This window comes from Indicator indicator, chromosome 28 (genome assembly GCF_027791375.1).
Source record: "Indicator indicator isolate 239-I01 chromosome 28, UM_Iind_1.1, whole genome shotgun sequence".
Lineage (NCBI taxonomy): Eukaryota > Metazoa > Chordata > Aves > Piciformes > Indicatoridae > Indicator > Indicator indicator.
In genome coordinates this window covers 2339436-2361546 of record NC_072037.1, presented here as the reverse complement: position 1 = coordinate 2361546, position 22111 = coordinate 2339436, and the positions used below count along the sequence as shown (strand labels likewise).

At 55.4% G+C, this 22111-nt stretch overlaps 2 protein-coding genes across 6 annotated transcripts; one reads left to right on the top strand and one right to left on the bottom strand.

Annotated features, from left to right (window-relative positions):
• Positions 1–279: 279 nt before the first annotated feature.
• Positions 280–2454, top strand: TUBB4B (tubulin beta 4B class IVb). 5 transcript variants are annotated; one of them, XM_054393357.1, is made up of 5 exons: positions 285–373; positions 477–585; positions 668–778; positions 1268–1359; positions 1966–2454. In XM_054393357.1, the coding sequence occupies exons 1-5, from the start codon at positions 317–319 to the stop codon at positions 2326–2328; spliced, it is 732 nt and encodes a 243-aa protein (XP_054249332.1). In that variant the 5' UTR covers positions 285–316; the 3' UTR covers positions 2329–2454. The 5 variants fall into 5 exon arrangements, with proteins under 5 accessions (XP_054249331.1, XP_054249332.1, XP_054249328.1 ...); XM_054393356.1 differs by having other exon boundaries at positions 280–373; positions 1268–2454; XM_054393353.1 differs by having other exon boundaries at positions 477–589; positions 663–778; positions 1268–2454.
• A 36-nt stretch (positions 2455–2490) lies between these two features.
• On the bottom strand, positions 2491–21001 carry FAM166A (family with sequence similarity 166 member A). Its single transcript, XM_054393219.1, has 7 exons — positions 20946–21001; positions 16310–16503; positions 11396–11697; positions 9847–9958; positions 8296–8390; positions 5809–5926; positions 2491–2555 (listed from the first exon to the last, which is right to left on the bottom strand). Exons 1-7 carry the CDS (start codon positions 20999–21001, stop codon positions 2491–2493), a joined length of 942 nt encoding a protein of 313 aa, XP_054249194.1.
• Positions 21002–22111: the final 1110 nt, after the last annotated feature.

Here is a 22111-nt window from a genome sequence, read left to right as displayed (position 1 = left end):
CCAATCGGAAACGCCCTGAGCGAGTAGGGCGGGCATTGGTGAGCTCCGGTTGCCCTAACAGTAAAATCAACAGACATAGGGGCGGAGTAAAGAGGAGCTGACGGTTTGAATGACAGCGCTGCGGCAAACCAGATCTCCTTATTTCTAGAGCCTCGTTATAGGCACCCAATAGCAACTGCAGACGGCCGCTCGGGCAGGGACAGGCGAGCTGCGCGCGCATTCCGCTGCTATATAAAGCTTGGCGGGTGCCTCACGCAGAGAGAGTCGGTTGGGGTAGGATTGCAGCAAGTTCAGAGCGAGTTGTGCCGCCGCCATCATGAGGGAGATCGTGCACCTGCAGGCCGGGCAGTGCGGGAACCAGATCGGGGCCAAGGTCGGGGCGGTGACCAGGGGTCGGTGGGGTGTGTTTCTGGGGGGAACTGGGAGGAAGGGATCCCGCCCGGCCCCGCCGCCCCTGATGCGATTTTCTTCGGCAGTTCTGGGAGGTGATCAGCGACGAGCATGGCATCGACCCAACCGGTACCTACCATGGCGACAGCGACCTGCAGCTGGAGCGCATTAACGTCTACTACAACGAGGCCACAGGTAGGGCCCGGCGCGCCGCCCGCCCCCGTCCTCCGCTGGGCCGCCTCCGCCGCCGCAGTCACGGCTTCTCGCTGTCTTACAGGTGGCAAGTACGTGCCCCGCGCCGTGTTGGTGGACCTGGAGCCCGGCACCATGGACTCGGTGCGCTCCGGGCCCTTCGGCCAGATATTCAGGCCGGACAACTTCGTGTTCGGTGAGTGCGCCGGGAGCGGGGGAGGGAGCCGTGGTGTGACCGGTCGGGATGGGGTGGGGCGGGTAGGGCAGGGCCGGGCCGCTGCACTGCGGTCTGCACCGCCGCACAAGCTCCGGGGGCGAGTGCGGCCCCGGCAAGGGTTAATCCCTGAACGGGCGTGAAATGCCGGGGCTCTGCGGATGGTGCATGAGGGCAGCTGCGGGAGGGCAGGTCGGGGAAGGCGCAGGAGGTCCGTGGCTCTTCCGATTCCCATTACCTTCCCCCCGTGCTATCGGGAGATTAAATGGCTGCGGGATCATTGATAACGAACGTTTTCTGTGCGTCTGCCGAGCCATTTCAGAGGCGCTTGTGTGAATCCGTCGGTCTACGCTCGATAAAACGAAAGCTTTTGTGGGGGTTTCTCTGTAGCCTGATGCCCCTAAGCTTTGCTTGCAAGCACTAAGCAGGAAGCAGTGACCGTAATCTAATACGAAAATGGCTCTTTTCCAGGTCAGAGCGGAGCAGGAAACAACTGGGCAAAGGGCCATTATACAGAAGGTGCTGAATTAGTTGATTCTGTGTTAGATGTTGTAAGAAAGGAGGCAGAAAGCTGTGATTGTCTGCAGGGCTTTCAGCTCACTCACTCTCTGGGTGGTGGCACAGGCTCTGGCATGGGTACCCTTCTCATCAGCAAAATCCGTGAGGAGTACCCAGACCGGATTATGAATACTTTCAGTGTTGTGCCCTCCCCTAAAGTGTCAGATACCGTAGTAGAGCCCTACAACGCCACGCTCTCGGTGCACCAGCTCGTGGAGAACACAGATGAGACCTACTGCATTGATAACGAAGCCCTCTACGACATATGCTTCAGAACACTGAAATTAACCACTCCAACCTACGGTGATCTGAACCATTTAGTGTCGGCAACCATGAGCGGTGTCACCACCTGCCTGCGGTTCCCCGGCCAGCTCAACGCTGACCTGAGGAAGCTGGCAGTGAACATGGTTCCCTTCCCCCGTTTGCACTTTTTCATGCCGGGTTTCGCCCCGCTGACGAGCCGTGGCAGCCAGCAGTACCGTGCTCTAACCGTGCCAGAGCTAACGCAGCAGATGTTCGATGCCAAGAACATGATGGCTGCCTGCGACCCGCGCCACGGCCGCTACCTGACCGTGGCTGCTGTCTTCAGGGGCCGCATGTCAATGAAGGAGGTGGATGAACAAATGCTCAACGTTCAGAACAAAAACAGCAGCTATTTTGTTGAGTGGATCCCTAATAACGTTAAGACAGCTGTCTGTGACATTCCACCTCGTGGCCTCAAAATGTCTGCCACCTTCATTGGCAACAGCACAGCCATCCAGGAGCTGTTCAAACGCATTTCTGAGCAGTTCACGGCCATGTTCCGCCGAAAGGCTTTCCTGCACTGGTACACTGGCGAGGGCATGGATGAGATGGAGTTCACAGAGGCTGAGAGCAATATGAATGACCTGGTGTCTGAGTATCAGCAGTACCAGGATGCTACAGCTGAGGAGGAGGGGGAGTTTGAGGAGGAGGCAGAGGAGGAGGCAGAGTAAAAGCTATGCAGATGAATACCTGTAAATTTTGTTTAAAGCTGTATGAACTCTTTCATTCAAAACTTCTGTCTGTGTTGTGTTCCTTCTTCCTGTTTCAAAGTCACTTCAAATGCTGTACAGGCACCATTAAAGCATTTTTCACAGTGCACAAGCTCGTCTCCTTTATTCCATGTGGTAAGCTGCTCGGGTGCTGTCCCCAAAGGTCAGTGCGTAGGTGTCTCGGAGCTCTGCAAAAGAAGACAGGCAATGGGCTTGGTGTGAGCCCTGCACCTCTCCCAGGGCAGCCATGCTTCTCTCTCTGCCTGCCAGCGAGGTGGATGCGTGTGGCTTGTGTCCCTGGATGTCCCTGGCAGTCCTGGTGGTGTGGGCATGGAAGAAATTCTCTGGTATGGCTTTGTGAGCAAGGGTGGTGGTGGGGTGGGAATGCATCTCATGTTGGAGGGTGGAATCCAGCTCTGAGCTGTGTCTAAATTTAGGTACCTGCCTGTGGATTCCTGTTGCAGGCTTCACTCAGCAGGGACTGAGCAGCTCTCCTGGCTGTGATGGTTTGAGTGTGGTTGTCTGACCTGTAGCCTAGACCAGCTGGGCTGCACTGGTGCAGGCAGGAAGCCTTGGTGTGGGCAGGTGCTTGTCAGAAGATGAGCTGGGCTCACTGTGCCTTATCCACTGCAGCTACTCAGCAGAGTGAGCCCAGCCTGGAGCTGGGGCCTGTCACAGGAGCCTTGGGGACAGCTGTGACAAGCTGTGCTCTGCCTGCTGCTCAGGACAAGTAACACTCCCAAGTGTGCAGCCTTACTGGAGTCACTGATCAAAAACCAGTGCTTGGAGGTTTTAAAATCACAGCAATTGGGTGTTAGTGCAGCTGTGCTGAACACCTCCTACCAAACTGGACTTTTTTTACCTGATGAAAACCCTCAGCAATTTTTTGCTGGGAAAAGAGTGAATGTGCTGAGTGGTGCCTAAAGTGACAAAGCTGCCCCTGAGCAGCTGGGGAAATGCTGCTCAGTGTTCTTGAGTCTTAACTGGTTTGGGGTTGTTTTTGCTGTCTCCAAAGTAAGCTTCTCCTTCCAGACTCAACCTGGTTGGAGTAGGTCAGACTGCACCAGCTGGTGGCTCTTGGGGCAGAGAGAATCAGTTGGGACTGGTCCCAAACTTACACAGGGGAACATCTCAGGAGGTGAAGGGATGACTGAAAGTGAGGTAAGACTTTAAGCAGCTGCTTCTTGGCCCTGATTTTAGGGTGTATTTTTTTTTCTCTTTCCTCCTTTTCCTTACACTGAAGCTGGTGTGGCATCTGCCAGTCACCAGGGACAGGACAGTGCTGTCCCCCCAGCACCCTTTTGGGCACAGCTGCCCTGGAGAGCCCTGCCTGCTCTCCCTCTGTTCTGCATGCTCATGGAGAGAGCCCAGCACACCAGGGCTTAGCTTACCCTCAGGTTCACAGCAGCTCTCTCCACAGGGCTCGAGCTTGTAGGCTACACCTCTCTGACCACAGCCCTTCCTTGCTCTGTGCCCAGAGCTGCAGTGTGGGCACAGCATCCACCATGAACTTCTTCCCATCTGTGATAGGAAGGCACATCCAGCCTCACCTTTCCCATCTCCTGTGGACCATCCCTCAAGCTGCTGCAGACCAGCTGTGTGCCAAGCTTTGGTTTTACCTCATGGCATTCCCATGCCCCTGGAACAAGCCTTGCTCACTGCCTCAATGTTCTCAGCTTTGACCCCAGCTACAGCCCAGCCCTGGCAGGGTGCTTGTCTCAGCCATCATTTCTCACACCTTTTGTGCCTTCTACTGTTTTCCTCCTATGCGTTACCTGAAGTACAAGCTGTGAGTTTGGTTCTTTCTAGCTTAGCTCCAGGATAAACTACTGCAGGGGGCCTACAGGAGAACTGGGGAAGGAGCCTTCCTCAGGGAGTGTACTGACTGATAGGATAAGGGTGGTGGTTTTAAGCTGAAGGACAGGAGATTTACATTAGATATTAGGAAGAAACTCTTCACTGTGAGGGTGGTGAAACACTGGAACAGGCTGCCCAGAGAGGTGGGAAATGTCCCATCCCTGGAACCATTCCAGGTGAGCTTGGTTGGGGCTCTGAGCAACTTGCTCCAGTTGCAGATGTCCCTGCTGACTGCAGGGGGGTTGGACTGGATGGTCTTTAAGGGGCCTTCCAACCAAACCATTCCTGTTTCCTTTCCCACGTTCCTGAGCTGTGGGCTCTTGGCTTTGCTCATGGGAGTTGCTGGTTTGTTGCCCTTTTAGCCTGATGCCATTGTGCTCTCAGACACATGGGCACCTGCCCCTCACCACACACCACCACTTACTGCACAGCTCTTCAGACCTCTCCTTTTAGACACCATCAACACCTGACAAGGGGCAGGGGCAGCCACTGGCTACCACCATTTCACTGCTCTTTTGTGCTTTCTCAACCCTTTTGTATCACAGACTCCCAGCATGGCAGGGGTTGGGAGGGACCTCGAGATCATCCAGTCCAAGCCCCTGCTAGAGCAGGGCACCCACAGCAGCTTGCCCAGGAGCACAGTGCCCAGGGGGGGTTGGAAGCTCTCCACACAAGGAGACTCCACAGCCTCTCTGGGCAGCCTGCTCCAGGCCTCCAGCACTCTCACAACAAACAACTTTCTCCTCCTGTTAGGTGGAACCTCCTGGGTTCCAGTTTGTGCCTCTTGCCCTTTGTCCTGTCCCTGGGCACCACTGACAAGACTCTGGCCCCAGCCTCTTGCCCCCAGCCTTTAGCTGTTGCTGAGCATTGCTCAGATCCCCTCCTCTGCTTCAGCAGGGGGTGGTGACTGGCAACCAGAGGAATGTTCTACACAAGCCCAGGCCAGAAGCAAGGATGCTGGGCTCCTGCAGCCAGGCAGGGGCTGGCACAGCTCCAGCACCTTGGCACAGACCAGGAAAAGGTCTGCTGCCCATGAGGAGCATTTCAGTAACGTTCAGTACTGTGACAGCACAGCTAACACCAGTGCTGCTTAGTCACAGTGGTTATAGAACCATGCACTGGGTTAGGTTGGAAAGGACCTTAAAGATCATCCAGTTCCAGCCCCCTGCCATGGGCTGGGACACCTCCCACTAGCTCAGGTTGCTCAAAGTCTCATTCAACCTGGCCTTGAACACTTCTGAGGTTGGACTCCCCACAGCTTCTCTGGGCCTCACTACCCTCATGGGGAAGAATTTCTTCCTAATGTCAAATCTAAATCCAACTTCTACCAGTCTGAAGCCATCATCCCTTGACTTGTCACTCCCAGCCCTTGTCAGAAGTCCCTCCCCAAGCTCTCCTGTAGCCCCTTCAGGTACTGGCAGGCTGCTCTAAGGTCTCCATTGAACCTTCTCTTCTCCAGGTTGAACAGCCCCAACTCTCCAAGCCTGTCCCCACAGGAGAGGGTCTCCAGCCCTCTGATCATCTCTGTGGCCTCCTCACTAATTAGCATTAGTGACTCTCATTTTCTCTCAGTGATAAACTCACTTGGTACGAAGCCTGAGTAGAAAGGTATCAGCCCAGCACTGGTGTAGATCCTGTTCTCAGGCCAGTAGGTGTGAGGAAATCTCTTGCCAAAGCTGCAGGTTGGGTTTTTCTGGGACAGCTGGAAAACAAAGAAGCCCAAACAGCACAGTAGAGTTAATTTAAAACTGTGTTGCTGTCACCAAGGTCGTGTGCTTTGACTCTGCCTTAAGGAACCACTCAAGGCAATGGACAGCAATTCTCCTCCCAGTCCTGGCTTCTTCTGATTTGGAGGTTGGCAGTGCTGCCCCTCCTGGCCTCTACTCCAGCTGCAGAGAGCAGCTCCTGGCCTGGGCACAGTGTTCAGCGTCTCTACAGCCTGGGTTGTGCCCAGCACCTTTGGGCATCATCCCCAGGTGCTCCTATGTGTGAGACACAGTGAGCCAGCAGCATCTGCAGGAGCTGGGGCTGTGCCTCATCTGCTGCTGCACTGTGACTCTGAACACACCCCTTTGGGTGGTTTTGGTTTGCCATGAGCCACACAGACAGTGATTGGCCATTAGCAGCCACCAAGGTAAGAGGAACAGGAAGGTTCAAGGCAGCATTCACTGAGGGGAGGCTTTAAATGAGCTCCTGAGGGTGTTCCTGCCCTCCATGGTCAGACCCAGGCAAGGGCTGTGCTGGAGGATGGATGCTGCAGCTCTGCACATCTCCACAGCGACCAAACCCCTCAAAGTGTCCCTAAAGCTGTGCCACCCTCCTCAGCACACACCCTGCTCGGTGTGGAAGGCAGCAGGGTCATGGAGCTGAGCCAGCTGTGGGGCCACAGCAGCGTTTTGTGCTGGAGCAGCTGCTGCCAGTGCTGAGCACAGCGCCGCAGCGAGAGGATTGCATGGGGCTGCCTGCTGCAGGCAGCGAGCAACGATCCATGGCATATCCCTCTGTGTAACCTAGGGCAACAGAGATTGAGGGCAGCAGATTAGTGGCTTCAAGTCAGAAGCCATCTTAGAGAGAAGTGCTGTGTAGTGGTTTTTTTTTAGCAGGCTTTTAGCATCCTTCCTCCTCCTGACGCGCTGCAGCCAACCTCAGCGAGCCTCGATTCTGCTGAACCCTGTGGTGGAGAAACACCTCCCACCCCCACAGCCTGCATGGCAGAGCTTCCCTAAGGAATCAGGGGCAGAAGCAGCACGTCCAAGCTTTGATAGCACCTGGGGGTTGCTTGGTTTGCTTCGTTTCAGAGCCTATTAACAGCAGGAGGAGAGGAAGGCAGCACAGGGAAGCGCATCTCAGCGGAGGCAGGAGGGTGCCACTGGCAGCCCTGCTGCTCTCCATGCTGAGTCACTGCTCCCCAGCTGGCTTCCTCTGAGCTGGGGATCCTCACTCTTGGACTTCTCCCTGTATCAGACTCGTGCACAAAGGCACTGCAGTGAGCAGAAACGTTGTAACCTGCTTTGAGCGAGCTGTGTCGCATCAGCCCTCACCTGGACCAGCTGATGGCTGCATCCTGGGATGCATCCCAGGGACCTCACTCCATCCTGGCAGCAGGAGGAAGGGCATAGCTTTGGATGCAAACTCTTGACTGCTGTGGGAGGGATCTCATCTGCCCATGTAGGAGGATTATATGGGAGGGGATTGTATGGGAGATCTTACAGCAAGAGCTCAAGGTAGTTTTTCAGCAGGGATATTTCTGCTTCCTTCACACAAGGAGGGGAAAGAAGATTCAGATCCCTTTAAGACAAACTCTGTCAGTAAAGGAGAAAGCCTTCCAAGAAATGAAAAGCTGCAAGCAGCCAGGGAGCCACCCAGCACTGCCATCCAGCAGAGAAGACAGATTGCAGCAGGGAAGCACAGATAGTTGCATCCTCTAAGTCTGCACTCAGAGCAACATTTTTAATCACCAGCCTTGACCCAACCCTGCCCAGATTTGCTTAATCCTTTTGTAAACCTCATTTACCCTCCCTTAATGTCCCAAGGAAATAAATTACAGAATTTAAGTGCTCATGACTTTTTTTTCCAGTGTGTTTACCTTAGAGCATTTTGATCTCCCTTGTACCTCCAACCCCAGTGCTAACACTGCTGCTGCAGGGAAGCTGCTGCTGGTGTCACAGGTGAGTCAGCACCAACAGCAGAGATTCACAGGATAGGCTGGGTTGGAAGGGACCCTAAAGCTCATCCAGTTCCAACCCCCTGCCATGGGCAGGGACACCTCCCACCAGCCCAGGTTGCTCAAGGCCTCATCACACCTGGCCTTGAACACCTCCAGGGAGGGGACATCCACAGCCTCCCTGGACAACCTGTTCCAGTGTCTCCCCACCCTCACTGGAAAGAATTCCTTCCTCATCTGCAGCCTCAATCTCTCCTCTTTCGGCCTCAAACCATCCCCTCTCATCCAGTCTCTACAAGCCCTTGTAAAAGTCTCTCCTGTAGCCCCTGGGCAGCCTGTTCCAGTGCCTCTCCACCCTTACTGGGACAGGTGTGGGTGTTGAAATAAGATCTGGGGGTGCCATTTACCTGCAGTTGGTCAAATTCCTTCATGGCTTCCTTCACAGCCTGGAGGTAGTTGACACCATAAACCCAGCAGAGGCGAGGGACGAAGCCAGCATACCCTGCAGAGGGGGGCAAGAGAAGAGCTTCTGCCTGAGAACACAGCTATCATGTGAGGGTCAGACAGCACCAGGAAGGGTGGAAAAGACCTCCAAGACCGAAAGAGTTGGGGCTGTTCAGTCTGGAGAGGAGAAGGCTCCCAGGTGACCTTCTTGTGGCCTTCCAGTATCTGAAGGGGGCTACAAGGAAGCTGGGGAGGGACTTTTTAGGCTATCAGGGAGTGACAGGACTGAGGGGAATGGAATAAAGCTGGAAGTGGGGAGATTCAGACTGGATGTGAGGAAGAAGTTCTTGCCCATGAGAGTGGTGAGAGCCTGGAATGGGTTGTGCAGGGAGGTGGTTGAGGCTCCATCCCTGGAGGTGTTTGCAGCCAGGCTGGATGAGGCTCTGGCCAGCCTGATGTAGTGTGAGGTGTCCCTGTCCATGGCAGGGGGGTTGGAACTGGATGATCCTTGTGGTCCCTTCCAAGCCTGACTGATTCTAGGATTCTATGATTCTTTGAGTCCAGTCATTAACGTGACACTGCCAAGTCCACCACCAAACCATGGCCCTCAGCACCACATCTACAGAGCTTTGAAACCCCTCCAGGGATGGGGATTCAGCCACTGCCCTGGGGGGCCTCTTGCAGGGCTTGACAACCAATCCTTTTGGGGAAGAAATTGTTCCTCAAGTCCAACCTAAACCTCCCCCGGTGCAACTTGAGGCCATTTCCTCTTGTCCCATCTCTTGTTCCTTGGGAGAAGAGACCAACCCCCACTTGGCTCAAACCTCCTTTCATGTTGGATGTTAGGAACCAGCTCTTTACCATGAGGGTGGTGGAACACTGCAACAGGTTGCCCAGGGAGGTGGTTGAGGTCCCATCCCTGGAGATATTCAACAGGACTGTGGGAGGATGTCTCTGCTGACTGCTGGGGGTTGGACTGGATGACCTTTGGAGGTCCCTTCCAACCCAGCCCATTCTGTGATGACTCTATGATCGTCCTGCTTGCAGAGGAAAGCCTTGTGCAGTGCAAGTGGAGACACACAGGGTGCAACTCCTTGCAAGGCAGAGTTTCCTACCTTGGTGATGGTGCAGTGCAGCCCTGTGTGTGGACCTGAGGAGTCAGGAAAACTTCAGGTTTTTAGAAGCTCCTGGAGCTGCTGGAGTGGGTGCATGGCCCCCATGACACAACTCTCCTCACTTTCTGGAGCATTTTCTAGCCTGGCCCCACAGCTGTGGGGAGCTGAGGTGGCTCCTGCATCCTGTCCCCCTGCCCATGGCCATGTATGAGATCCATGAGGGTGGCAGCATCCCAAGGAACCCCCTCACAAGGGGAGGAGTGGGGACATTTTCCAGCCCAAAGGTCTCAAACGAGCTGGAAGTGAGTGGGCAATGGCTCTGAGGTTTCCCCAGGAGGAGGTGGTGATGCTTTCTTCTGGGGGGGGACTCCTGCTGTGCATGACCTCCCAGGTTGTTACCTGAAATGACTTTCTGCTGGATCACATTTGGTATGTGCAGTTTGGGTGAGTGAAGGTCTTGCTGCACCTCCACAGCTCCAGCCAGCTTGGGCAGAGTCCCATCTGCCACAGGCTCAAAAGGAGAACACAAATACAATCAGCACCACAAGAGACACTTCACTGCCTCCAGTGCTTAAACCACTGCCAGGACCTACAAATGGCAGCTGCCAGGAACCACGGATGGCAACTGCCAGAACCCGTGGATGGCAACTGCCAGAACCCATGGATGGCAGCTGCCAGAACCCATGGATGGCAACTGCCAGGACCCATGGATGGCAACTGCCAGGACCCATGGATGGCAGCTGCCAGGACCCATGGATGGCAACTGCCAGAACCCATGGATGGCAGCTGCCAGGACCCATGGATGGCAACTGCCAGAACCCATGGATGGCAGCTGCCAGGACCCATGGATGGCAACTGCCAGGACCCATGGGTGGCAGCTGCCAGGACTCATGGATGGCAACTGTCAGGACCCATGGATGGCAGCTGCCAGGACCCATGGATGGCAGCTGCCAGGACCCGTGGGTGGCAGCTGCCAGGACCCGTGGGTGGCAACTGCTAGGACCTGTGGATGGCAACTCCAGGACCCATGGGTGGCAGCTGCCAGGACCTGTGGATGGCAGCTGCCATTTCTACTTCTTCCTGGCTTTGCACTGAGAGCTGCTGCAAGAGCTGGGGGCAGTCAGAGCAGAGGGGAGCTCTGCACACAGGGGTTCTGTAGAACCCCCAAGGAGCAGAAGGCAGCTTTGGGCACTGAGCTCCTTCACAAACCTGTGTCCCAGAGCAAGGAGCAGGAATGATCCTTCCTGGGATTTATATCCAAGCCAGCTTTTGATCCCCACGTCAAACCTCTAAGCTCTGCCTCAGGGGATTTGCAGAGCCCTGGCCAGGCTGTGAGCAGTGCTGGCTCTGGCTCCAGAAGAAATAAGAACCTCAAACACATTGGTCCTGGGTGAGACCAGCAGTGCCATGCAAGGTAGCACCCAGCTCCATGGGCAAATCCCAGTGCTTGGGTGCCAACCAGGGATGAGGATGGTGGGAAGCAGCTAGCAGCACAGCTAAGGGATCAGGAACCCAGCAGGCAACCACAGGTGCCAGAAGAGCTTGCTTTTGGGGAGGAAGAGGAGGAAGGGGTCAGTGGCAGGGCCACCAGGCCAGCTGAAGGAAGCATAGGCCTGGCTGCAGGGCACAGAGCAGCACCAGACCTAGTGACTGGGTCTGGAAGCTCCAGCTGAAGCTAATGAGCAACTAACCCTTTCTGACCAGGAGGGTAATGAGTGACACAACAGCTTCCTGAAGGGGTGAGGATTTGCTGCTGCTGCTGCTGGGAAGGCTGAGTGCCTGTGATGGTTCTCTACACAACTCTGAGCCTTCCATCCTTGCCACCTACCACCCACAGCAGACTCCCTCTGCACACCCCTGGTCCAAGAGGATCCTTTCCATGCCCAGCAGTCCCCAGACCTCATCCCTGCACAGCTGCTCCATGTCCCTTCCAGCCAAGGGTACCTACCAGTTTGCTCCCTGCCAAGGCACCATCGAGCTGGCCAGGTCCAGCCCTTTTTCCCTGTGCCCAGGCTGAGGTCAGCTCAGGCAGCTTCAGCTCTGCCCTCTCTGGGTCAGGATGTTGGGAAATCCTCGGAGGCTTTTGTGCCCTTGGGGCGTACTGGCCGGGGTGCTGCTCGGGCATGGGGTCCATGTGCTTCATCACCAGCTCTTCCTCTGCTGGCCATGGCCATGGCTGCAGAGCTTTTGGTCCAAGGACTTGTTCAGGAATGTTTGCTGCAGCCCCAGTTTTCTCATAAGGGAAGTACCCTGTGGGACAAAGCCTGAGTTAAGAAGGAGTGGCCAAAGGAGCATGAGGGATTCACCTTGGATCTCAGCCCCCCTACAACACCCTCTGGAGCAAAGAGCAGGAGCCTGGAGCTCAAAAGCATCCCCTGGGGCATGGTTGGACCCTGCAAGTGCCCTCAACCCATCCAAGAACCCAGCCTGCATGCAAAAGCCTGGATGAGGCACACAGTGCCATGGTCCAGTTGATTAGTTAGGGTTGGGTGATTGGTTGGACTTGATGATCTTGGAGGTCTCTTCCAGCCTGGTTGATTCTGTGAAAGACTGCCCAAACCCAAGTCCAAATGCATGGAAGGAGAAAGGCCCAGCCATGGCCTTTTCACACTCCAAACACAGCCTTCTGGGGATCTCCTCCTCTGGATCATTGCTGCTTGTGGAGGAAAAGATCTGCTGTGAGGTGGGCTGGAAGAACAAGAAGCAATACCCAGGGTGCATTAAATCTCTCTGCTCTGACCTCAGGACAGAGCCCTGTGGCTGGACACTGCACAGGGACAGCTGAGCCTGCTGACTTTCATCAGACTTCCCTTAAAACTACCTCAGGATGTGGCTGCCCAGCCCTGAAGGACACCTCCAGCCCTCGTGCTCTGTGCCAGGAGTGAAGTCCCTGGCCCCTTCCTCAGGGGGTATGGAGGATGGTTGCTTTTATGCCCCACAACAAACCTGGCCTCACTGCAAAACTGCTACTGCATCAGTCTTGTCTTACTGAACCAGCCAAGTTCAGTCCATTCTTGTTCTCATAGGTCATTTTTTCAGCCCTGTGGTCATTGCTGCCTTCCCCTGAGCTCCTCATGTTTGATGGACATCCAGATCAGGGCAAAGCCCCAGGGAGGAGACACTGTCCTCCACTGAAGGCTTCCTCTGGAGCGAGTCCTGGGGAGTCCCACCCCAGCCCAGCTCAAACAGTGAGAAGCAAAATGAACCCAGTCTGCAACAGAGCTGGGGAAGGGTCTGGAGAACAGGGCTGGGGGGGAGCAGCTGAGGGAGCTGGGGGTGTTCAGTCTGGAGAAGAGAAGGCTGAGGGAGACCTCATTGCTCTCCACAGCTCCCTGAGAGGAGGTTAAGTGAGGTGGGGGTTGGGCTCTGCTCCCTAGTTGCAGGTGATAGAAGGAGAGGAAATGGCCTGGAATTGTGCCAGGGGAGGGTTAGGTTGGAGATGAGGCAAAATTTCTTTGCTGCAAGAGTGGTCAGGGATTGGCACAGGCTGTCCAGGGAGGTGATGGAGTCCCCATGCCTGGAGGTGTTCAAGCAATGTGTGGCCATGGTTTGGTGGCCAGGGTGGGGTTGGGCTGATGGTTGGCTGCAATGACCTTTGGCTTTTCCAACCCAAACACTTCTCTGACTCTATGACAAGAATACAAAATGTGGGTTTGTACTGTTCTTAAAATTGGATTAGCAAATCTCCAGCCTGTCCATAACTGTGGGAAGCTCACACAGGCTCTGCAGCTGAGTTATCAAATGTTGTCCAGGCCACCAACAAAACAAAGACAAAGCCTTGATGGAAAGGATTCCCCAGTCAAGCAAGCAAAGTTCAAGGCAGGTTTGTCTTAGGCATTCCCTTCTTTATTGATGAGAAGATTGCATCTACCCTCTCCTTTTTGTCACTCAAACCAAAGGAGAATCATAGAACAGAATCATAGAATCAACAAGGTTGGAAAAGACCTCAGAGATCAGCAAGCCCAACCTATCCCCCAGCACCTCATGACTAACCAAACCATGGCTCCAAGTGCCACATCCAATCCTTTTCTGAACACCTCCAGGGATGGGGACTCCACCACCTCCCTGGGCAGCACATTCCATGGCCAATTACTCTTTCTGGGAAGAACTTTCTCCTCACCTCCAGCCTAAACCTCCCCTGGCACAGCTTGAGACTGTGTCCTCTTGTTCTGCTGCTGGGTGCCTGGGAGCAGAGCCCAACCCCCACCTGTCTACAACCTCCCTTCAGGTAGTTGTAGACAGCAATGAGGTCTGCCCTGAGCCTCCTCTTCTCCAGGCTGAACACCCCCAGCTCCCTCAGCCTCTCCTCACAGGGCTGTGCTCCAGACCCCCAGAGAAGGAGCAGTGGAGATCTTTTGAACTTGAGAATCCCATGTGAGTGAGCTCTCAGGGGTTTTGCAAACTTCAGGAAGGTTGCAGGGTGAGGCACTGAGTTAAAAGCCAGGAGAGCCCTGGGAGTTTCAGCCCAGGGTCCTGGGCAGTGGGCACCTGCACACTTGCTCTGTGCCATAACCCTCTGATGCCAACACAGCCACGGCTGGAGATGCAGCAGGACCCTAGCTGATAGCCCCAACCAGCAGAGTGAGCTCACTTTCAGCTAGAAAACAAGATGGGACTCAACTGCTAGAAACCATCAGCAAGGCTTCGGGGACACCAGAGCTTGAGAGAAGGTCTTCAGATTGAGTTTGCTAACAGCAACCTCACAATCCAACACTGCCAGGAGCCCTTTGGTCTCCATTGTGCAAAAGACCCAGAAGGATGCCAGGGAGTGTGCAGTGAAGGAGCCCAGGGGTTGCTCACCACCATTCTTTATAGAGTGAGAGTGAGGAGACACTGGAACAGCTTGTGGCTGCCCCCTCCCTGCAGGTGTTCCAGGCCAGGCTGGATGAGGCCTTGAGCAGCCTGGGCTGGTGGGAGGTGTCCCTGCCCATGGCAGGGGGTTGGAACTGGATGAGCTTTAAGCTCCCTTCCAACCCAACCCATTCTATGATTCTGTGAGCAGCAGGAGCTGCTGATGGGGAGTTACCAGCAGGGCAAGGTGCTCCCTGGGGCCACACTCATCAGCATTTCCCCAGTGAGCCCCAAACGTGAGCTCCCAGCTGCAAATGCTGGCAAGGGATGCAAAGGAGAGAACAAGCAGGAGGACAGGATAATGAGAGAGAGCAGCTAGGGCAGCTGGCTGGATGGCTCCATCCAAACCACATTTTAAACCAAGGAAATGCAAATGGGAGTGTCCAGGAAGGAAGCCTGTAAACTCCACCTGGATCCAGTGGAGAAGACCTGGATGCTGGAAAACAGGGCTTGGATGAACAGAGAGGCCTAAAGTCTGCAAGAAGCTACACAGCACTGACTGCCAGTGAGAAATGGGAAAATATCCCTTTGGGGTGGCCATCTCCAGGGAAAACACCACCCAGACCCTACCTGCACTCAGCCAGGAGAGGACTCACTGCCTCTGAACAGAGCATCTGCAACAGGTGTGGCAGATGGCACCTGAGTGTCCAAAGGAGACATCCCCAAGGGGGCTGAGCAGGATCATGGTGCAGCTGCTGCTCTGGCCTGCTTTGGACCAGGCACTTTGCACAGGAGGGCTGGGACTTGGTAGGACATTCCTGCAAATTCCTGGTGTTGGGAATCTACATGAGCATGTCTTGGTGTCTGATGGAGGGGATGGGGCCAGCCAGCAGAGGGGGGAGAGAGAAAGGAGGGAGAGGGGGCAGAGAGAAAGAAAATTAGGAAGGGAAGGAAAGGAAGGAGGGAAAAGAGAGAGGAAGGAAGGAAGGAGGGAAAAGAGAGAGGAAGGAAGGAAGGAGGGAAAAGAGAGAGGGAGGAAGGGAGGAGGGAAAAGAGAGAGGGAGGAAGGGAGGAGGGAAAAGAGAGAGGGAGGAAGGGAGGAGGGAAAAGAGAGAGGGAGGAAGGGAGGAAGGAAAAGAGAGAGGGAGGAAGGGAGGAAGGAAAAGAGAGAGGGAGGAAGGGAGGAAGGAAAAGAGAGAGGGAGGAAGGGAGGAAGGAAAAGAGAGAGGGAGGAAGGGAGGAAGGAAAAGAGAGAGGGAGGAAGGGAGGAAGGAAAAGAGAGAGGGAGGAAGGGAGGAAGGAAAAGAGAGAGGGAGGAAGGGAGGAAGGAAAAGAGAGAGGGAGGAAGGGAGGAAGGAAAAGAGAGAGGGAGGAAGGGAGGAAGGAAAAGAGAGAGGGAGGAAGGGAGGAAGGAAAAGAGAGAGGGAGGAAGGGAGGAAGGAAAAGAGAGAGGGAGGAAGGGAGGAAGGAAAAGAGAGAGGGAGGAAGGGAGGAAGGAAAAGAGAGAGGGAGGAAGGGAGGGAGGGAGGAAGGGAGGGAGGAAGGGAGGGAGGGAGGGAGGGAGGGAGGGAGGAAGGGAGGGAGGAAGGGAGGGAGGAAGGGAGGGAGGAAGGGAGGGAGGAAGGGAGGGAGGAAGGGAGGGAGGAAGGGAGGGAGGAAGGGAGGAAGGAAGGGAGGAAGGGGGAAAAGAGAGAGAAAGAAAGGAAGGAGAGGGAAAAGAGAGAGAAAGAAAGAAAGGAGGGAGAGGGAGAAGAGAGAAAGAAAGAAAGAAGAAAGAAGAGAAGGAAGCGAGAAAGAAAAAGAGGAAGAAGAGGGAGAGTGGGACACATAGTAAAGTGAGAAACCCCAAGGCCAAGTGCTCCAGCTCCACCCTAGTGCTGCTCTCCAGGTGTCCACATTCCTACACCAGAGCGACGATTTCCCATGGAAAACATCCCAGTTCCTGCCAGCAGCCTCTGGAGGGTGGGCACAGCCTCTGGGGGGTGGGCACAGCCCCCGTCCCTCGTGGCTGCCCTGCTGCTGGTTAGCAGAGTCTGCTCTGGCCAAGGGTCGAGGCCCGGGCTCTGCTCACCTGGACGCCCGGGGAGGTAGCCCTGCACACCGTGCTGGGTCCCACTGAAGTCCTCGATGAACTTCTCCTTGCGCAGCGGAGCCAGCAGGGGCCGAGGGCTCCTCCTGAGCGCGGGGTCTGTCAGCAGGCGGTGGGTGGTCCTGCCGTAGGTGTCTCCACACTGGTACTTGTACTGAGGCACAAAGCCCTCGTAGCTGAGGAGGAAACCAAGAGAGCGCTCACCAAGACCAGAAGATGCCCACTGGCAGGAGAACCTCCTTCAGGGGGTTTGTAGCCCGGGAAGAACACGGCCAGGGGCACGCATGGCCCAGGGGAGGGCATTGCTCCTGCTGCCAGAGTGAGGGCAGCCCCGAGAGTCACAGAATGGTCTGGGTTGGAGGGGACCTCTGAAGGTCTTCCAGTCCAACCCCCTCTGCAGTAAGCAGATCAGGCTGGAGAGGATGTGTGTGGGTGGAGAGGGAGCCAGGTGTGTGTGTTTGTGTTTGCACACACGTGTGTCCACACAGCAGCATGAACCCTGGCTCATGGTGTGCACAGGCACAGGCTGGAGGAACACAGGAGGAGGGCAGGAGGTCTGGCCCAAGCAGCACCTGCAGATGGGAGAGCTTGCAGCAGGAGCACAGCTTGGGCTGCAGGTACTTGGGCAACCCCCAGTTAAAAATATTCTTTCCAGTGAAATGTGCCTCAGGTTTTAACTGCCAGCCCTCTCTGTTCTAAGCCATGTTGAGTTACTGGGAATTTCCCAGTGCCCCTTGTTCAATATTGAAACTCAACCATCAGGAGAACTCTCTGCTGGTACCCAGCAACCCCCCCTGCTCTGTACCCTCATGGGGAAACCCACCCTGGTGTGGGCAGGTGGCTGCTCAGCCTCAGGGACAAATATCACCCCCTCTGTTTGGGGCCCTTGTGCAGGGTGTGGAACAAGAAGCTGCTTCTCCAGGGCCTAGAGTCCAGAAGTTTGACTTCTTGGTGACTCAGGGTAGGGCAGGTGCTGGAGCTCTGGCTCTGAATCCCCCAGTAGAGCTGAGAAACGTTAGGAATTCCCAGTATCAGATTTCCTAACTCTGATGTCCTTCCACCAGAGGTAGAGCTGCCAGTTGCAAGGTACAAACAAAAATGCTCCATCAGTGAGCCTGGTGCCTGGCTGGGGACAGAGCTGGCTGGTGAGTGAGGATCAGAAGGTGATGAGTAAGTGCTTTCCCTTCCAATTACTTTAAGGAGCAGCAAGCAGAGCCCTGCACTTACACTTGGCAAGCCCTCCCCACTTTGCATGCAGGATCTCTCCCAGCAGCTGCTGGAGGAGCTGTGGTGGCTCATCCCCATTGATCTTCCATGAGTCTTGCAACACAGGGAAGCTCCAGCAGGACCATAAAGCTGAGCAAGAGCACAGCTGCCACAGCCTGAATAATTACAGGATGGCTGTAAGGATTCTGGACCTGAAGGAAATAATGGCAGGGCTGAGGAAGGAGCCCATTCATGAGCAATTAAAAGGGAGGCGATGCGAGGAGCTGGGGCGAGGCAGGCTGGGTGCAGGGCAGGGATCTGCCACCGAGGGAATTCAAAGCCCTGCCGATAACAGCCACGGTGGCTGGGGAAGAGCTCGGTCTCAGCGGGGCTGTTTGTCCTTCTGCTGCTTGCTGTCCGCTGAGGGATGCAGAGGCAGCCTCCGTTTCTGCAGCTGAGGTGCTGCAGCTGCTGCTCCCAGCCCTCGCTGCCGAGCAGCTTCCCCAAGCCTCAGCCTCGCTGCGCTCTGCTCGGTCACAGCCGAGCCTCTCCCATCACCACTCCCCAGGCTCACTGCTCCACACCCTTCCCAGCTTCTCCAAGCCAAGAGGAGGCAGCCAGAGCTGTGCCCAGCATTCACAGACTCACTGCTCTGGGTGCCAAGCCCTTCCCAAACCACCCCAGACAGGTTCGGCTTCACCAGGCTCCTGAGCACTGCGGTGGCATCCTCAGAGCCTTGGCCACGACCACCCAGGGACAGCGACCAGGCTTGGTGCCCACATGGCTACAGGGTCACAGGTGAGGCCTGTGGGACAGCTGGTGAGACACTGTGGGACGTCTTCCTCTTGCCACCAGCACCCCATGGAGGGTGCAGTCTGCCAGCAGCAGAGCCTGGGCCCCAGTGACCTCTTTATGGCAGTTCCTCCTCCTGCTCAGCCACCCAAACCAGATGCAAAGCAGCTCCCTCACCACCTGTGAAGGCTTCCTCTGGGGCCTGGGGTGACACTGTGAGCTTGCATGGCCTTGCAAAATGCAGCTGCAGAATTTGGTTCTTCCTCCTCCTCCTCCTCCTGCCTTCAGTGGCCAAAGCACCAGCCCAGAGCAGAGCAGCCCCAGCTGCTATGTCACTGCTGGGGCTTGAAGCTGCTTCTGGGAGGGCTGTCTAGAGGCAGGAGTGAGCAAGGGAAAGCTTTGAGGCTTTGGGGAGGTGCCAGCCTGGCCACAGCTCCCTCCTGGCTGTTATTCATCTTTGCCAAGCAGCTGCCAGCAGCCAGCTTTCACAGGGTGACACACACAGAGGAACATCAGCTCCTCCAGAACGCTGCAGCAAGGCAAAGCTGTGGGGCACAGCCTCTGAACCCCAGAGCTTAGGGGAGGGTAGAAGGTATGGAGAGCAGTGATGGGAAAATCCCTGCCTGTTGCTGCAGGGGGAAGGAAGGATCTGATCACCACTGCAGGAGCATGGTCAGGAAGGAGCCTGCTCCTCACTTCATCTGCAGCTCAGGATGTGCCTCCTGCCCAGGCAGGTGCTGCTCCTGCAGCTGCTGGGGACACAGCTGCTTTGCTCTGTCACCAGCCCCTCCAGCCTGGCAGATCCTCCTGATGCTTTCCAGCATTTCCCTCAGGCTGGTCTAGGGGAAGGTGTCCCTGTCCATGGCAAGGGAGCTGGAACTGGATGATCTTTAAGGTCCTTTCCAACCCAGCCCATTCTATGGTTCTGTGCTATGACTAATCTGAAGCTTGCTTTCCTCTGTGGCCATCCAGCCCTTCCCAGGCCATTTGATGTGTCATGGGCCACATCTCCCAGGACAGCTCATCAGAGAAGTCCATGCCACTTCTCTCCACCACAAAACCTGTCCAGCTCTGTTTGAGTCCTACCTCTTAGCCCATAACTCATCACCTCTCACCCATGCCAGCTTGGCTTCTTTTACCCAAGCCTTTAAGAGATCAGTGTTGAAAAACACTTTGAGAAAAATCTAACTTCCAGTACCTGAAGAGGCCTACAAGAAAGCCAGGAAGGGACATTTGACAAGGGATTGAAGTGATAGGACAAGGGGGAATGGATTGAAGCTTGAGGGGAGACTAAGACTGGAGATGAGGAAGAAATTCTTTAGAGAGATGGTAAGGAGAAACTGGAACAGGTTACCCAAGGAGGCTGTGGATGTCCCCTCCCTAGGCATGTCAAGGGAGGAACAGCACATCCTGACCTAACAGAAGCACAAAGCCCATCCAGGGGAGGTTACAGCACTCTGGTTCCTCTCCACACCAGAGCACAGGAGCCCACACACACAGCTGGGTGTTCCTTGGGTACATTTCCTGGGACACGATAGAAATACTCCAGAAACACACCCAAGTGTGCTTGGCCAGCCACCAGCACCCACCAGGCTACAGCAGGGGCCACACTGGCTTTGTCTCCTGTCCCCCAGCTCCACACAGGCACACACAGGTCACAGCAGCTCACCCCAGGTCCCTCCAGGCAAAGGAGAACAAAAGTACCCATTGGGAGGGAGAGGCACCTGAGCACATGAAGCCCTCCCAGGCAGATCAGATGGCCTGGACCCTCCAGCTCCTCAGGACCAGCTTGGATGGAGATGCCCACACACAGGCAGGGGAGCCCTACACAGGGTCTGCAGCAGGACAAGCTGGGCATGGTCCCACCAAGTGAGCTGCAGCTGGGCAACTTCAGGATGGAGTATGTTGTGCCCAGGGAACAGACTTGGCCATGCCAAGCTTCAGTGGGGAGACACTGGCACAGGTTGCCCAGGGAGGCTGTGGCTGCCCCCTCCCTGGAGGTGTCCAAGGCCAGGCTGGATGAGGCCTTGAGCCACCTGGGCTGGTGGGAGGTGTCCCTGCCCATGGCAGGGGGTTGGAACTGGATGAGCTTTAAGGTTCCCTTCCAACCCAAACCATTTTATGATTCTGTGATCTAGACTCCCCGTGGCCACCAACTGCTTCAAAGAGCTGGGACCCAGGAGCAGCACTGGGCCTCAGCCCTTTTGACTAGAGGGTATGGTGTCTGCACAAACAGGCATTCAAAGGAGAGCTTCAAACATCCCTGATGCAAAAGTGGTGACACTCTGGAAGGCAAACCCTGCACAGCAGCCCTGGGAACATTTGGCAGCTTAAAACAAATGAAAAAAAAAAAAAAAGAAAGGGGTGTGGGGGGGAACCCAAAAAGAACAATTTTGACTTTCCCCTCAGTGTGCTCTGGTGTGGTCTTTAATTACACCTTGGTTTAAGGTGGTGCTTCTCATCCTGGAGCCCTGGCTCCTTCAGAGGGCTGCTACATGGAATATTTAATGGTGTCTTTAAAAGCCAGCCCAAATATGATGAATCACCACCAGTGCTGATCCCAGCCAGAGCTATTTGCATTGGAAATGAACAAACATTTTGCAGGAACTTCACAACTTACCCAGGGATGTAGTACGGATTGAGAGGGAAGAGACTACTCTCCTTCCTGGCTGCCATGGCAAGGCAGCAGCTCAGGGGGCTGGGTGTGGGTGGAAGGAGCTGCAGAAGGATGTGGTCACCCAGGAGACCTCTGTGATGCTGCCAGGAGCGATGTCAGTACCTGACAGCACCTCCAGCTGCAGCACACAGCTCCTCAGCTTCTTCTGGACAGCTCTTTTCTTCCCCCCACCTGGACACTTGGGATGAGCACAGAGATTTTATGGCCTTTGTCAGGTGTCCTCAAGGCTGACAGCCCTGGGGCCAGCAAGTGCCAGGTGCTCCTCACGAGCAGCCCCAGCACAAATCCATTCATGCTGTGGTTTGTGTCCACCAGGCACAGCCTGGGAGAGCCCAGCCTACAGCTTCCTCTGAGTTGAGTATGAGCATGAAACAAACTGCTTCCTGCAACAGCACACAGCATGCAGCTGCTCCACCTCCCAGCTCCAGGTCCCTCCTGAGGAAGCTCAGACCATCTGCAGCAGAGGGACTGCTTCCAAAGGCCTGGAGTGACAGGATGAAGGGCAATGGTTTCAAATCAGAGGAGATTTAGATTAGATGTTAGGAACAAGCTCCTTACCATAAGGGTGGGGGAACACTGGAACGGGTTGCCCAGGGAAATAGTTGAGGCCCCATCCCTTCAGATATTCAAGGTGAAGCTCAACAGGGCTCTGGCAACCTGATCTAGTGGAGGATGTCCCTGCTGACTGCAGGAGGGTTGGACTGGATGACCTTTGGAAGTCCCTTCCAGCCCAAACCACTCTGATTCTATGATTTTCTCATCAAAGCTCACTCCTTTCAACAGACACAGCCAGTGGCTGCCCCTTCCCTACACCTGGGGGTGACACTTACCAAAGACTACTGAGTAAGAGACCAAAATGCTCTCAGGAGCACAGGCTCACAGGCTGTCAGGGGTTGGAAGGGACCTCTGGAGATCTTTCAGCCCAAGCCCCCTGCCAGAGCAGGGCCATAGAATCCAGCACAGGTCACACAGGAACACATCCAGACAGGGCTGGAAAGTCTCCAGAGGAGACTCCACAACCCCTCTGGGGAGCCTGTTCCAGTGCTCTGTGACCCTTACAGTGCAGAAGTTCCTCCTCATGTTGAGGTGGAACCTCCTGTGCTGCAGTT

What these genes read in the sequence shown, in the direction of transcription:
- FAM166A (XM_054393219.1), bottom strand. Translation starts at nt 21,001, where the DNA reads ATGGCAGCCAGGAAGGAGAGTAGTCTCTTCCCTCTCAATCCGTACTAC. An exon ending in CCTTGGCAGGGAGCAAACTG is followed by an intron (nt 9,959 to 11,395) that starts GTAGGTACCCTT and finishes TCTCCTTTTGAG; the next exon opens with CCTGTGGCAGATGGGACTCT. An exon ending in CCAGCAGAAAGTCATTTCAG is followed by an intron (nt 8,391 to 9,846) that starts GTAACAACCTGG and finishes CCCCCTCTGCAG; the next exon opens with GGTATGCTGGCTTCGTCCCT.
- TUBB4B (XM_054393353.1), top strand. Translation starts at nt 317, where the DNA reads ATGAGGGAGATCGTGCACCTGCAGGCCGGGCAGTGCGGGAACCAGATC. An exon ending in GGAACCAGATCGGGGCCAAG is followed by an intron (nt 374 to 476) that starts GTCGGGGCGGTG and finishes TTTCTTCGGCAG; the next exon opens with TTCTGGGAGGTGATCAGCGA. An exon ending in GCCGGACAACTTCGTGTTCG is followed by an intron (nt 779 to 1,267) that starts GTGAGTGCGCCG and finishes GCTCTTTTCCAG; the next exon opens with GTCAGAGCGGAGCAGGAAAC.